Source organism: Tachypleus tridentatus, chromosome 7 (assembly GCF_004210375.1).
Source record: "Tachypleus tridentatus isolate NWPU-2018 chromosome 7, ASM421037v1, whole genome shotgun sequence".
Taxonomy (NCBI): Eukaryota; Metazoa; Arthropoda; class Merostomata; order Xiphosura; family Limulidae; genus Tachypleus; species Tachypleus tridentatus.
Genome location: NC_134831.1, coordinates 99462315 through 99479971, shown reverse-complemented (window position 1 = coordinate 99479971; position 17657 = coordinate 99462315). Strand labels below are relative to the sequence as shown.

Here is a 17657-nt window from a genome sequence, read left to right as displayed (position 1 = left end):
TTAACACCCTTGCTTGTGTTTAACTACCAATTTCAAATCAACACAAAGTCTTGTTTTGCTCAAGAACCTCGCAAGGAAACAAAGTTTTAGTTCTACCTAAATACTGCGGAAATTTGTTCTATATACTATTGTGTAAGAATATTATTCACCAAACGTAGCTTTGAAATCTCATGTGTAATTTATACATTATATGCTCGGTTTATAAATGTTAATACTATTTGTAAATTAACAAGATAGCTAGGAAACACGTGGAAAGTTATAGTCTCCTCCTCGTGTTATTAAATCATATCGTGGATTTTAAACTGTCAGTATAGAATTATAGTCAACATTTGCCTCTAGAAGATGAAGATGTAGATTAGTTAGACGAATTGTGTTACAGACGATTTAATAACACAAAGTTATAAACTATAATTACACAACACATGTACAGGTATTATATCTCAGCCACTTTGTCAGTTTACAAATACAGAGATGACAGGCATACAAAGCATGAATCATCAAAAGTGAACACAATCTGAGGACATTTTGACGAACATTATAAAGTTAACTTCATATCTCACGACAATCTCCTCTCAATAAATTGATTCTGGTATACATAAATTCACATTAACAAGTTATCACACAGGATCAAACAAAAAACATCGTAACGGTTTTTAACGAGACCCAAAACTCGAACGTTTTCTAATAGTGTACCACTCTTCAGGAGAATGGAAAATAGTTAAGTATACCAAAGCACGAACGTTTTGGGTTCCAACTGTAAACTGTTACAACCTTTATATTTCACATTTGAGTTATAGACACATCTCTTTAGATTTATAACTGTATTAGATTGTCTTAAAAATGGTTTACTATAACAAAAAATGTTCATACCTTGAGAGTACGTGGTTCACTGAATTGTTTAAATAAAAACTTAAGAGTACAAAATATATCTGCTAAGCCTTGTTGAGGTCTGGACAGAAATCGAAACATGAAGATCATTCATTCCCAAATTTCACGCAAGTACAGACCACAAAAACAGTAAAATATACTCTGTCTAAAACGTTTAACATAAAACAAACTTAACACTTTCGTTTTGGAGGGATTAATGTTCCTTCTATGGATTGAAGTGGGATTGGAAAAAGAAGTATAGTTTTAAATCACGACACTGTGTTACTATGACAGGTGGAATACTCCGCAAAAATGATCAACCACGACACAGTGTTAACATGACAGGTGGAATACTCCGCAAAAATGATCAACCACGACACTGCGCTACCATGACAGGTGGAATACTCCGCAAAAATGATCAACCACGACACAGTGTTACCATGACAGGTGGAATACTCCGCAAAAATGATCAACCACGACACAGTGTTAACATGACAAGTGGAATACTCCGCAAAATGATCAAGCCACGACACTGCGCTACCATGACAGGTGGAATACTCCGCAAAATGATCAACCACGACACAGTGTTACCATGACAGGTGGAATACTCCGCAAAATGATCAACCACGACACAGTGTTAACATGACAAGTGGAATACTCCGCAAAATGATCAAGCCACGACACTGCGCTACCATGACAGGTGGAATACGCCGCAAAAATGATCAACCACGACACAGTGTTAACATGACAAGTGGAATACTCCGCAAAAATGATCAAGCCACGACACTGCGCTACCATGACAGGTGGAATACTCCGCAAAATGATCAACCACGACACAGTGTTACCATGACAGGTGGAATACTCCGCAAAATGATCAACCACGACACAGTGTTAACATGACAAGTGGAATACTCCGCAAAAATGATCAAGCCACGACACTGCGCTACCATGACAGGTGGAATACTCCGCAAAAATGATCAAATCACGACACTGCGTTACTATGACGGGTGGAATACTCCGCAAAAATGATCAAATCACGATACTGCGTTACTATGACGGGTGGAATACTCCGCAAAAATGATCAAATCACGATACTGCGTTACCATGACAGGTGGAATACTCCGCTAAAATGATCAAATCACGATACTGCGTTACCATGACAGGTGGAATACTCCGTACAAATGATCAAATCACGATACTGCGTTACCATGACAGGTGGAATACTCCGTACAAATGATCAAATCACGATACTGTGTTACCATGACAGGTGGAATACTCCGTAAAAATGATCAAGTCACGACACTGTGTTACCATGACAGGTGGAATACTCCGTAAAAATGATCAAGTCACGACACTGTGTTACCATGACAGGTGGAATACTCCGTACAAATGATCAAGTCACGACACTGCGTTACCATGACAGGTGGAATACTCCGTACAAATGATCAAATCACGATACTGCGTTACCATGACAGGTGGAATACTCCGTAAAAATGATGCGTGATATTAAACGTTATAATATCCTCGGTGCAGGATAAGAAGACAACAGAACTGAAGAGGAGACATGCAAACAGTTGTGACAATTTAAAATAGTAATAATCTGGAAACTCAAGCTAACTAGAGAAAAACACTAATTCTGAGAATAGTGGGTTGGAAGTAATACCAGAAGCTTAAAAAGAACAACTAGACAACTGTCATTCAGAAATGAGATGAAAATATCTGGTTGTCATTTGAAATAAAAAACAACAAAACAGTTATTTACAAACGAAAAACTTCCAATTAGAGATTTCTAATTTCATGAGGTTTCTATTTGTGGTGCACGTTCTTTGGATTATTCTGTAAAAAGAATAATGGAACGCCCAGTCCGTTTAATGATAATAAAAAATGTTTTATTTCTTCATATCCTACACATTCCACAGTGTTAGAAAGTTAACCATGCGATAAACGTAATTTAAAAACTCCACTTGCTAAATTTCTGTCGGACATGCTGCACGTTCTCGAATATTTTTAATACTTCGTACCAAATACATTCAGAATCGGAATGGATGTGTCACAGAACTTACACTTATTCACTGGATAATAGACTGGCTTCTGATTCATAAACTAATTCAGTAAGCACTCTAGTCTAACGTGTTTTTCATACTGCTCAAACTTTAAAATAGGCCAAATGTTAAGCCACTCAGACAGCAACCCTTCCTCTTACAGAAGAACAACAGATACATCCAAGGAAAAAACATAATATACAACACTGTTGTGAAGTTCCTTGAAAATATCATCCTATTATACAAAGAAAACATTAAACTTTAATTTCTACAATTAAGAGATAACAACAATATCCATAAACATAAGCATAACGATTAATTAACTGAGTGTAACGAATACAATAAAAAAAAATTAAGAAAGTTTTATATCGATAAAACTGTCCAGTGAACAAACCATTCTGGTGTATTTCTTTTACCCATGAACTATTGTATAGTTGGTTTGTTGGTTGGTTGGTTTGGCGTTTTATGGTACAAAGCAACTAGGCTACCTGCGCCAAGCATCCGGTAAAAATTAAAGTACAATTATTAAAATTCGTAACAGGAATCAAGATAAACAAAACAAAGTTTAATTTTGAATTAAAAACATAAATAACATTAACTCCAATTTTTACATCTAGCCTACAGCAGCAAGAGAAAAACTACAGTAATACAAGTTGTGAAGGACTTTCTGTAGCATAATTGTAATTAATAACTCGCCAGGAAGACTAACAGGTAAGTACACAAACCACCACCAGTCACCTGAGTTGACCTTTCTAGTCCTGGTTTGGAGGTATTTGACGTTATGGCCATTTTCTAATTTCATATTGAACTAGTTGCATTTTAATTTGTTAACAGGAATCATTCGTAAAATATTTTTAAGCATTAAAAACCTAAATAGCGTTAAAAGATCAATAGCCTTTAAAAAACTAAAAACATTTGTAAGGTGGACAGTGTCACAATCACCAATAACACGGTCTAATGTTATGGACAAACCCTGGGACAGAACACGTTTAAAATAGTGCCGTCTCAGATGACTTAAAAATAGGTCACAATTGAGGACTGTAAGAAGCCATGGTGGGATGGGCTGACCAGTGAATACAGCAATGTTATCTAAGAACAGACCCAATTCATCCAACTGCGCCTGGATATGAAGGTCAAAAGGAGCAATGGCACATCGTCTGGTCTGAAAAAGCATGGATCACTAAAGAAGAAAAACACAACCCCAGGTGGAATGCTTTGTTAAGCAACGAAGTTTCGAAGCATATAGTAAAGACAGTTGCAAACGGCAGAGGTGCAAAGAAGGTTCATGAGAGTGCACGTTTTAGCTCTGAACTGGGGAGGTGCGGAAAGCCACAGTGCAGAGCCGAAGTCCATGATGATGAATAGGGTCTAGCATCTTTAAGGCCGATGGTCTGGCAGAGCCACAGCCCAGTGATCCATAGTCGAGTTTCGATCGAATAAGAAAGAGCACGGCATATCTTTAGCATAGAACGTTGATCTGCTCCCAAAGTGGTGGTAGAGAGGACATGGAAGATGTTCAGTGCTCTTGTACATTTAACCCTTAGCTGCTTGATGTGTGGTATAAAGGTTAGCTTACGGGCAAAGATAAGCCCCAAGAACCTAGTCTCAGAAACCACAGGCAGCACAACTCCACTGATACAAAGTTCAGGATCAGGGTGAATACCCCGTTGGCGGCAAAAGTGCATGCAAACGGTTTTAGAGAGAGAGAAGGTAAAGCCGTTTGTTGCGATTCACTTCAGTAAACAACTGAGGACATTCTGTAGCTGCCGCTCAATATACATGTTCAACAACTGACATGAGATGTGAAACTCGTCGACATAGAGCCCGTTTGCAACAGTGAGAGGGAGTTGTTCAGTGATGGCATTACTTTTTATACTGAAAAGTGCGACACTCAAAACACAGCCCTGAGGGACTCCAAGTTCCTGTAGAAAAGTACGGGAAAGTGTCGAACCCACACAAACTCGGAATCTCCTGTCCATTAACGTATTTTAATAAAAATGGACAGTTAGACACGTAACCCATATATATGGAGGTCTCGCAAAATGCCATACCTCCCTATTGTATCATAAGCCTTCTCAATGTCAAAGAATATTGATACAAGATGTCGTTTGAGAAAGGCTTCTCTGATTGATGTTTCAAGTCGAATTAGGTGGTCCATGGTGAAGCACTGTCGTCAGAACCCACACTTAGTGGACGAGAGGAGGTTGTTTGGTTCCTCGAATCAAACAACGAGTATTAACCATCCTCTCTAAGATGTTACAGAGACAGCTCGTCAAAGCAATTGGACAGTAGTTTGAAGGAATCTTGGGATCCTTCCCAGACTTAGAGAAAGATAGGACAATAGCCTGGTGCCAGGCATCAGGAAAAACATTCTCCTGTCAGATCTAGTTAAAAACTACCAGAAGGATAGCAAGAAAGGCAGGAGATATATGGTACAGCATCTCAGTGTATATCAGCAGGTCCAACCGATGTACTGCCAGACCAATGAAGGGCCAGTTTGAGTTCCATCAGTGTAAAGGGACGATTATATTCATAGACAATTAGCTCGGAAGGAAAAGAGGTGATTGCTCTGCCCGAGTCTTGATGGCTAAGAAGGTGGAAGAAGAGGGAAGTGCTAGATACCCAGCAAAAGCTTTCACCTGGAGTATTGGAAATGCTCTGGGTATCAGTTACTTCCTGGCCATCAGAGAGCAAGATCGAGAGGGAGACAGAGTGATATTGCCCATTGACCTTTCGAATCTTGTCCCAAATTACTTTAGAACTGGTGGTAGAGAAAATGCTGGTTGTGAACTTAATCCAAGAATCCTTCTGGCTTTGACATCTTACCCATCGAGCATGTGCATGGCTGCTGGAAAGCAGTGTGGTTTGAGAGTGCAAGATATCTATGGAAAGTATCTCAGGCTCGTTTTTGAGCCTTCCGTGTTATGTGGCAGGAAGGATTCCACTATGGACGAGGATATAGTGGCAAAAGTGTCGAGGTTTTAGGAATACATTGAGCAGCTACTTGTATAATACAGTCAGTTACTGCTGCCACAAAGTCGTCTATTAATGGCTTACAGACAATGGCAGGATCAAGTTCTGCGAGAGCAGTGAAAGAGGGCCAGTTTGCCTGATCCAGCTTCCACCAGGGCACGCGGGTAGGGTGGCATCGACCACGACCAATCTCTCAAGATTACAGGAAAATGATCACTGCCTCATGGATTATTGTCAACCCTCCATAAAAAATGGGAAAATAATGAAGGGGAGCAATTTGAGAGATCAATAGCAGTAAAGAACTGACAAGGTGCATGGAAATATGTAGAAGAACCAGTATTAAAAAGAGAAAGGTTGTGATCAGAGAGCATACGCTCTACAGAGCGACCCCTCCTATCAATATCAGTACCTCCCCAGAGGGAATTATGTCCATGAAAGTCCCTCATGATTAAAAATGAAGATGACATGTATCTCCAGGTGACAGGTAGAGAGAACAAACAGTGATGGTATGAGCCAAGGAAACAAGGATGGCTACGGCCTCCAAGGGTGTGTCAAGTGGCAAAGTCAGGGTGGGCACATGCTGATCAACTAACAGTGCCACCCCTCCAGACACTCGTCCAGTAAACAACCTGTCATTTCTGTGCAAAGAAAACTGCCAAAAGGTGACTATATCATTAGTTTCCAGAAATGTTTCCTGTAGGGAAAGACATACAGGATGACAAGTAGTAATCACTGCTTTAATGTCATCCAGATTAGAATGTAAACCTCCACAGTTCCATTGTATCAGGGTGGCCATTTTTATTTACATGTAGGTGAATTGGGCAGAGATCCCTTCTGTTTACAATCAAGTCTTTCTTCTTTACTTTCCTTATTCGAGGGAGGTCTATTGACCTCTATGGATCCTACCCTGGGTCGATTGGGCAGCTCTTTGCTGTTGGAAGGGGATTCCAGAGACTGAGGACGTTAATGATTGTTTTGCATCTTGGGGTGAGAGAGGAAGATGGATCCGAGGAAATGCTTGTACCTGGAACTAAAGGATGTGGATCTTGGGGTTTGGTGAAATGTATGTAAGGGACAGAGATAGGTGTTGAAGTTGATTCATAAACTTTTTTAACCATGGAGGTCAAAGGCCTTTTCATTTGTTTGGAGAACGATTCTTTAGAAGGCACAGAGAAATCTGTCTGCACTCCCACAGTAGTTGTGGAACGAAGTGCAGCAGCATACGTTCGAGATGAGGTGGTGGACAGCAATATTCGAGCCTCAGGATAGGTAGTGTTATGAATCCTTTTCAAACATTGCACCTCTTTTCCTTCCAACCATTTAGGGCAAGAATGAGTAGAACGGATGAGAGCCATTGCAATTGATGCAATGAGAGTCTGTTTCACACTCATAGGGATCATGGTCCTTGCTACTGCAACGAGCACATGTGAAGAAGCCATGACATGACGTCTTCGAGCGACCAAAAACACTGAAAACATTGGAGAGGGTTTGGAATGTATGGCCATATTCTGCAATTAAGATAACCTGCCTTGATGGTGGCAGGCGGACGTGGTGAAGTAAATGTCAGAATGAAGGCATTGGTCAGCACCATAATTCCATCTTTGCGAGTATAGATACACCTCACTGCAGAAACTCCTTGGCTGGAGAAATCAGCGAGAATCTCCAACTCTGGAATGTTCTTCAAATCCCTCTCAACAATACCTCCTCGTGATGAATTCAAAGTAGCATGAGGTGTAACCTCTATAGGTATATCCCCAATTGCCTTTGAATGCAACAGAATTCACTGTGTTGGGATGTGGATGATTCAACCTATATGTCACCAGATCGAAGCTTCTTTACTGACTTTGGAGAGCTAGCAAGTCCCTCTAGTCCCTTCTGAATGAAAAAGGGAGGCATTTGCTCTAAAGGTTTGTCTGAAAATTTGTGCAATATAAAAAAAATTAGGTGTAACAATAGGTACAGATGGTGAGGATTGCTGCTTAGAATCTTCAAGACGTGGTCGTTTACCTATAGATTGTTTTTCACTATTTTATTAAGATTTTTAATTGGAGTATCCAAAATAAAGAAAATGAGATTTCGGTGCCCACTGAATCAACCCACCATAAAGCCCTACGAAAGGATGCATTACAATGTCAAACAAGGACACTGAAGCAATGCCAGGGTTTTGTGAGCACTATACCGAAACACCAGCATCAGATATAACGTCCACAACACCTGTTGAAAACATCCAACACCGGTAATTGGTTGACCCTAGCCCGAGTGGACCAGCCAATTGACGCAAAGGGGCCACCCCAAGGTCGCCCATCTACAGGAATTGAAGGCCAAAGTGGTGTGTTAAGGTTAGATCCCTCAACCACCAGGATCCTCTCCTCCCCTTCACGAGTCACCACGCACGGCAAACACGTGGGTGGGTGTTTAGATCCCAGAGAATGTAAACTGAAAGAACAGAACCTTCCCTGGGAGGTCCCCTCACCATGTACACGAATCCACACTGGGGGGAGACGAAGGATGTTCAGTGCTCTTGTACATTTGACTACTAGCTGCTAGATAGATGTGTGACATATAGGTCAGCTTCCAGTCAAAGATAAGCCCCAAGAACTTTGTCCTTATTCGAGGGAGGTCTATTGACCTCCATGGATCCTACTCTGGGTCGATTGGGCAGGTCTGTCATTGGAATAAGATTCCAGCAACTTAGGGCATGAATGAATGTTTTGGATCTTGGGGCGGGAAAAGATGTACCCGAGGAAATGCCTGTATACAGAACCAAAGAAAGTGAATCTTTGGGTTTGCTGGAATGAATGTTAGGGACAGAGATGAGTGTTGACGTTGATTCATCAGCTTTCTTAACCACACATGTCAAAAGATTTTTTCATATGGTTTGAGAATGATTCTTTTGGAGGCATAGAGAAATCTGTCTGCACTCCCACTGTAGTAGTGGACCAAAGTGCAGCAGCATAAGTCTGAGATGAAGCGATGGACAGCAACTTTCGAGTCTCAGGGTAAGTAATGTTTTGAATCGTTTTCAAATGCTGCATCTCTTTTTCCAACCACTTAGGGCAAAATGAAAGTAGACTAGTTGAGAGCAATTACAATTAATGGAATGAGGGTTTGTTTCACACTCATAAGCATTGTGGTCCTTTCCACTGCAACTAGCACACGTCACGAAAGCACGACATGATGTCTGTGTGACAGAACTGCTGACAATGGAAACATGAGAGGGTTTAGAATATGTAGCTATACCTTGCAATCAAGATGACCTGCTTTGATGGTAGCAGGTGTACATGGTGATGTAAATGTTAGAATGAGAATATTGGTCAGTACCATAATTCCACCTTTACAAGTGGGGATACACCTCACTGCAGAAACTCCTTAGATAGAAAAACCTGCAAGAATTTCCGACTCGGGAATGTTCTTCAAATCCCTCTCAACAATAACTCCTCGTGATGAATCCAAAATAGCATGTGAAGTAATCTCAATGGATATATCCCCAATCGCCTTCGAATGTAAGAGGAGTTCACTGTGCTTAGGAGTGGATGTTTCCACCAGTGTCATAAGAGCAAAGATTTATGACTGACTTTGGAGAGCCAGCAAGTCCCTCTGGTCCCTTCTTGACAAAAAAGGGAGACATTTTCCCAAAAGGTTTGTCCGAAAGAGAATGTAATATAAGAAAATGAGGTGCAGGTGTTGAAAATTGTTGCTGAGAATCTGCAAGACGTAGTTGTTTACCATTGGACTGTTTTTTCGTTATTTGGGGATCCACAATAAAAAATATTTTGGTGCCCACTGACCCCCACCCACCATGGAGCCCTACAGTAGTGAGTTACAATGCCAAAGAAGGACACTGCAGCAGCACCAGGGTCTTGTGAGCACTATTACCCAATACAGCATCAAATATATTGTCCACAACACTCATTGAGAACATCCAACACTGGTACTTGGTTGATCCTAGCCTAAGTGGACCAGCTAACTGACCATAGGGGCCACCTGAAGGCTGCCAGTCTACAAGAAATTAAGGCCAAAGTGATGTGTATGGGTTGAACCCCCTCAACCACTAGGATCCTCTCTTCCCGTCCACAGATCGCCACGCACGGCAAAACACGTGGGTGGATGGTTTAGATCTCAGAGGAGGTAAACTGAAAGAACAAACTTCTGTGGGAGGTCCCTTCACCATGTACAGAAATCTACACCAAGGGTGACTATTTTATAATCACAGGTCCTTTACCATCATGTCACAGAGGTAATTCTCTTAAAGATGATAGCTGAGGGAATCCACTGGTGATACATTGAAGTAATCATTACAGGAAGTATGAACTCTTCAGCAGGTTAATTAACTCCTACAAAGTTATCCTTTGAAGCTAACCAATTGGCCAATCTTCTGTTGTACGTTCCAAGACAACAGTATATCACCTTTTGTTTGTGTTGTCTATATTTCTGGATTCTACTCAGTTGCATTTTAGGTTCATTGGGCTTATAATCTTGCGTTTCCATCCTTATTTTCAGTGGAAGTTCAGTCTCTTGTGGTGTGACTGTCATGAAGCATTCAAGGATTTCCTAATCATAAACTGATGTGTTTTGACCAAGTCTAATTTCACATATGTAGTTCTGCACAAAAGATTTTGCAATTATGTATTCTCCCTCTATATCAATTGCCTACACAAGTTAAACACAGGCCTTATACATACATACATACATATATATATAAGAACTTCCAACTTACCTCTTGCTGTTTGTATCAAGTCATATTTTTGCTTCTCGAAAGAATATTAACTTTCATTACCAAATCAAGCCAGACTGTTGTAAGTCACATCAATCAACACGTTCCATAGCTTCCTATCAATGAACCTTCTGATGAACTAGTTTCTTTGAATAATGTACTCCTGATCTCAACTGAGGCAGATGAAGTATGTATTCTCGTCTACAGTCTCAGGGTTTTATGGTGTGCGTCATTTACTGGAGATGCATTCGACAATAAACAAACAGCACACACTCCACTCGTTTTAAAGTAATATATATTCAGAATAACTACAAAAATTCTATACATTACGGGTCTTCTTTCTGTTGGCTGAGTTTGGTGACCTCAATTCGTGATCTTATTCTTTCTGTTCCTGGTCTCACTTTTTATTTTCAGTCTTTTATTTCTCTCATTTTCTTCTCCAACTCTCATTTTCTCTTTTTTTACCACTCTTTTCTCTCAAATTCTTGTTTAACAAAGTTTCGTAGTTCAGTGTTTTTTAAACCCAAGACACTCCACTTCTATGTTCATTTATTAACATAGTTATTTAGTGCGACTGTAAACTACACTATTTTATCCGCCACTACAGTTGTGCATATATAGGCCTATTTATTTCTGCTTTCGTTCACATATTCTTCCATCACCATTTGCTACTGTACAATCCCGGCTAGCTCGCTAAACGTCAATTTTATAGTTTATGTGAGGCTGAGGATTCTCTTACAATAGTTGTCCGAATTACTGGCGATAAATTCGATAAAAACAGATAGCACACGCTCCACTTGTTTTAAAATAGCATATTCAAAATAAGTCAAACTATGTACAAAAACCTCTTTAGACTAAGGATATCACAGTCATGTCTAAAACTCAGAATCTCCTTTTTCAAAAGCCCATTTAGGCTAATTCTATTAATTTAAAATCTTATTGTCAAGACGAACTACTTTTATCACAAAATATTAGTGAATAATTCATTTACGTTACCGCGTTGGTTACCACTTACCACATGTGTATCTTGAACCTTAAATAATTACCTCCTTTCTGTTAAAGTCTGCACAGGTGGGTTCAATTACTTTATAACACCGTTTGACAAGATAAATTATTCTCATGTATATTTAAACTCACTTCAGAATATTTCCCGTCACTCACACACTGGCTAATTTCACGTTTTATAAATCTTCCCTGACTGAACCTTTCTTTCACTTCACTTTTTCGTCACTTCTTTCTTGACATGAGCTCGCGAGCCACCTATATGAATACTTATACATGGAGGCCTCCAAAAATACCGAAAATTCGCACAATATTAGTAAAGCGTAGACAACAATGTAATTGCAAACACAACATAACGACTCTTGCCAATTTATGTAACCAAACTCGTCACAATTATAGCCTTTAAAACAACTAACTTTCAACTATCCAGCTACCAAAAAACTAAACAATCCCTAAACACTAACTTACAAAAGAAGCGAAATGACAACAGTTTTGTACACTATTCGGGATATTGCCTCCTTAGTTTATTGTACTAAGTAACAAAATTTTTATTTTTTCTTGTTCCTGGGCAGGCGGCGTTATTTCTCAATTGCTTATGCCTTAAGTAATTGGAAAATAGTTTTTTTCTTCAGACTTTGCTTTTGTAATCTGGGTAATGAAATTTTCAAATTTACCCATTTTCCAGAAAATTCCAGGTAGATTCAATGCTGAGTAGCTGATAGAGAATTTAAGAACTTTCTAGAATATTGTAGAAGCATTACAACAGGAAGCTCTGGCCACAACGGACCGAATTCTCTGGAGTCTGCAGCCTTCAAGTACCTTCGAGACTTCTCCCCTAAGATGTCTCAGGCAAAGGTCAATGCTCGCTCCAAGCTTTTTTTCCTTTCCTACTGAACTTCTTGGGCAATCACGAAGCCGAAAATTGTGTGGAACTGGTTGAGGCTCTAGTGAGGGACTACAACAAAATGGGCTGCAGGATGTCCATATCCTTGACGATCATCTTAATAAATTCAAGGAGAACATGGGAGCATACTCAGAGGAGAGAGTGCTTCCACCAAGATATACTGGACTTTGAACACCGTTACCAAGGAGCGTATAACAAAAACATGATGGGAGACTGTATTTGGAGGCTGATACGTGAAAGTGATTTACATTACAGTCTCAAGTCTCGAAAAACTACTCACTTCTAAACATTTTTGTATAACTTTAGTATAAATACACGTAAATCTTGATTCATATGTTGTTTTATTGCCCGTTTTTACATAGAAAATAGGGTAATTTCTAAATTTCATTATCCAGGTTAAAAAAGTAAAGTTCGAAGGAAATAATGGTCATTTTCTGTACTTTTACAGCATAAGCAATTAAGAAATAACACATACTATCCAGGAACAAAAATTTATTACATAGTGCTACCGTTGTTCCATTTACCACAGTATCTTGGAGTGATGTCCATATTTTCCAAAGTGATAGGAATTCTCTTTTCCCATCATGCACTAGGTTAAACTTGTGTACAGTTCCTAATATGTTCTTTTAAGTTGCATTCAAAACACCTTCTGTTCTGTGTTACCTTTTCTTTGATTAGTTCTATTGTTAACTGGGCAGCTTCCCTTAAATGTAAATAACTACTTTACTTTAGCCTAGTTTGCATACCACCAAACCAATCATTCACTTCTTCTGTATATGTGGATAAGGTTCTGTCTTTCCTTAATACCCTGTTCCAGAACTTTGCTCTTTTTTTTTTTTTTTTATGATGTGTCATTCTACACCTATTGGATAAAATAGCTATCAAACCTTGACAGTTGTTACACTTCACTGTTGAAAGGTGGCTTAAAATTATTAAAACTGTTCTTTTTATATGTAGCAAGATTAGTTTGTTTTTCACAATTTCATTCATTCATTTCAGAAATGACTTCAAGCTGAACCCAATATTAGTTAGTACATCGAGTAACTAACCAATTGTCTTAGTTAATCTGCTCTAGCTTAACCCATCACATAACACCAAATCTCAATACACATTTAGATGGAAGCACAGCCTACAACATTAAGATCCAGTTTATTGCTTCAATGCTGGTTAGAAATATATTGGATAACTCATATGATTTTTCAGTATTATTTGAAAATTTATTGTTTTTAAAATATTCGCTAATACCAACAAGATGCATAGGAAGGTTTGAAAGAAACAGCAGCAAGTAAGGATGTTTTAAATTTCTGTTGGTTTTAAAACTGCAAAATGGCCAAGTAATAAAACACACTCATTTCAAAAATTTATAGTTGTGTCAAATCATATGCACTATGCAGGTAGATATCAAATACCAGCTTTTTTGTATGTATCATATAATAATGAAAAACCTAACACATTCTCCACTACTGAAATAACTGAAGGATCTTTGTGAGCCACATAAACAATTTTACAGCCTTCCTTTAAAATAGTCTAATAACACAATTAATTGTATTAAATTTTGCCCTTACATGCAGCTCAACATTTAATATTATTCATGGTCAGCAAATACAGCATCATGAACCTTCACAGCAGATTTAGAAGGAAGAATAGAGGCCACAGATAGAAGTTGCTAGAGAAGGATCTTGCACATCTAATATGAAATTTGTGTTACCAATGAAGAGGCCCAAAACAAGATTCAACAAGCTATCATACCATATGAAGATTTGTCGACCATTGTGGAGAAATGCAAACTGAAGTGATATAGTCATGTCTCACAGTCATCTGACTTGACAAAGACCATACTATGAGTCATCTTGAGAGGGAAAAGGAGCAGTGGGAAGATGTGTACAGGCCTGGAGTCCACGTGGCAGAAGAGATAAAGACAGAGAGAGAGCTGGAGGCAAAGTTGTTAGTAGTGGCCCAATGACAGATGGTTAAGGGGAAAAAGTTGTTAGTAGTGGCCCAATGACTGATGGTTAAGGGGACAAAGTGAGGTAAAATAATGCATTATATAAAGTTTTCCTAATGCTTGTTGTATGTGTTATTTTATTTTTATTTAAATATTAATTAAATGAATATTACATAAATTAGTAACAATGAAGCAACATTTGTACCAACTTTATTAAGTGAAGCTAACTCCATAAAAAATGAAATAAAAACTATTCATGTATATGCTTTTATTTTTGCAAGTACAGTTTCCAGTTATGTTTACTCTTGTGCACCTAAATGTGCATCTGCTATTCATAATTTATACAATTACAGAGTTTTGCTAACTTTGTGCATGTTATTACTATTATAATAAAATCACTACATAACACTTCAAAAAGTTTTAAAATTATAAATTGTTCTCATTACCTAGAAGTTTTTCCTGTTATTATTTTGTATTGGCTGCTGTTTTATACTTTAAAAATAAAATATATGGTTAAGAAGTAAGACTTGGAAGTAGATGTCACTACTATTCTATTTTTTGCTATAACAATTTCCCTAAAATGCCAAATTTAACAGATCATCATAAATAGTAATAACACCCTCAATAAACCCCACAGTTTAAAGTATTTATATATTACATATGTTTTATAAGGAAAATTAGTCATACAAGAAAAGTAATTTTATAGAAGCAAAAGATTGCAATGGCACAACTTAAGTTTTCACAATATTCAATTAATCCTCTAACAATGTCTAACAAAAAAAAAAAAACTATCCAGGTAAAGAATGCAACAGGTAACTTACATATCCATATATATATATATATATATATATATATATATATATGATTGTGTCTGATTGAAGTTTGTTATTTTTATGAGAAGGATGAATTTCTCAAACATCACAATTTTCACTTGTCCAAGTTGTGCATCCATTGTTATCCCATAATGAAGTAAGTATACATCTAATTAAAATAAATTCTCACCTCTTTAAAAAATTCTCCCAGTACACCATCAATAGGCTCCATTTCAATAGACACCAAGTTGTGGGTTTCATCATCATCACTCTGGGTCTGGAATGTAAGTTAATCATTTTCTGTGTATTAAATCACATGAAAACTGTGTAAAAATTAACACAAGAGTTCCATGATTAATCAATTTAATAATTGGTTGGTACACTTAAGAACAGTAGCTTTTCTTGTATTTTCATCAACATTTTATTCAAGTTGTAACAATTCTGCCAAAGTTACATTTGAACATACTGAGCCATAAATTATATATTCATATCTGGTCTCTGTATAATAAAGTATAGTTTACTAAACTACCAAAACAAATCTTTACCATTATAAAACTGTCTAAAACATTATTCTTAAAATAAGTCAACAAGTATCCATGCAAATTTGGTAGCAAAAAAGAAATGTCTTATTTATCTAGTGACATGTCTTAGAGAGAAAAAATTTCCTTATAGCTCTGTTTCTCAATTGTGACAGTAAGAAAATTAATGTTCACATATTGCATATTGTTTTAAAAGAAAACATAATTATACTTGAAAAGTTATATACATATGAACCAACTGTTTTGGCTCTCTAAGTTGTAGATGTTTCAAATTCAATAATTTGCTATTACACAAAACTAAACAATACAGATCTAATAACAATGTAACTTGATCATCCAATAAATTACTAACATTTATGGCAGATTATTATTATGAAAAGATCTAAGAAAGTTGTTCATTCATTAAACGTAAACAAAATTTTCCATATCAAAAACACTCACTCAATACACCTTACTAGTTAAATTTAGAATCAAAGAACTCCGTTATTTTCCTCACATATGGTTTAAAGAACCTAGCAGTCAATTTAATTGAAAATAAACCAAGCAGGATTCGTAATACTAAATCTGCATATAATAGTAAAATTAACAATATAAAATAAAAATGCAACTAATATAAGCATATAAAATAGAAATTTGTTTTTAACATACACATTTCACTATTATATAATCATAAAAGAATTAAAATATTCCAAAGAGAAGTAAAATCCACTTGGAAGGTTAATGAATACAAACAGTATTCCAAAATATAAGAAATTACACTATTATTTAACTTACCGCTTTTAAAGCTCCAAGCCTATCTTTTATCATCTTGAGAAATAATTTTCTTAATACAAATCTCTAGTTCGTTCAAAATAAGTTTAAAATTGATAAAATTCGAAATTGAGAGATCAAGGAACTTTCTTCACCGTTTTCACTGTAATTACGTTGATTTGGATCTCAAATTAATAAGTACTATCTTCGATCTTTGTTAACCAACAACATTCTGTATTATTTTCTACAGACAAACGAACAGCCATAAATGTAGATTTTTCTTCGAAACAGTAAAGTTTGCAACAACTCAAACAAGTTTCTTTCATTAATAGTACTGTACCAAAAATCACTAACACCATAACGAAAACAGTACAAGGCCACGAAAATGTTAGGTTCTTTCGGTCAAATAACAAGCGAGCATACACACACACACACAAATGAAACCCGAAAAATGAGTGGTTTTCACGTATAGCAACTGTGCTACAGGATACACCTTTGAACTTTACAACAGAGCTTTCCAAACCATTACTGTTAGGAGAGCTTAATCAGCAATAAGTACCAAGTTAAATATTCCTAACGCTAAAACAATGTTCTATAAAACGTTCAAAGAAGTTTGAAATAATATGCACAGCAGAACATGATATAAAAATTTGGCATATAATACTTCTAAAAGTAAAATATAGTAGTAAATTAAAATGGCTTTGCTTTCACTCTTATTCTTAAAACTCACAAAAACTGATACGGATATCTAAATATCTCGTTCTAACTTAAGTTAATATAAAAAGTACACGTGAAAACGAAATCCATGATTCTCAAAATTAAACTTCTGATCTACCACTTGTTGGTAAAATATAGTAAAATAAAAACACAACTGTCTGAACGCACTTCCAAATTGTCTCTTGAAACGCTACACCCGAACCAATACACAGACGTGGAGTACTTCACTGAAACACCCGCTAAAGTGGGCGTCATTCAAATATCAGAGCAAAACGATTATCTGGGTGACGTCATTACCACGACGATTAAACATTGATGTACATATAAATCAGTTATTTAATATAATATTTTATTTGAAATTAATAATTATTACGTTGAAACTATAGTAAAAA

At 37.1% G+C, this 17657-nt stretch overlaps 1 protein-coding gene across 8 annotated transcripts in view; it reads right to left on the bottom strand.

The window, feature by feature from the left end:
* LOC143256281 (syntaxin-like) overlaps nucleotides 1-17508 on the bottom strand; it is a 154912-nt gene extending 137404 nt beyond the window's left edge. For all 8 annotated transcript variants that reach the window (XR_013031225.1, XR_013031226.1, XM_076513323.1 and 5 more), the window contains exons 1-2: nucleotides 16573-17508; nucleotides 15450-15536 (exon numbers count right to left, since the gene is read on the bottom strand). Coding sequence is in view for 6 of the 8 variants with exons in the window: in XM_076513323.1 (XP_076369438.1) it covers nucleotides 15450-15536; nucleotides 16573-16605 (120 nt within the window). In the remaining 2 variants the exon portion in view is untranslated. The remainder of the gene's footprint in view (nucleotides 1-15449; nucleotides 15537-16572) is intronic.
* Nucleotides 17509-17657: the final 149 nt, after the last annotated feature.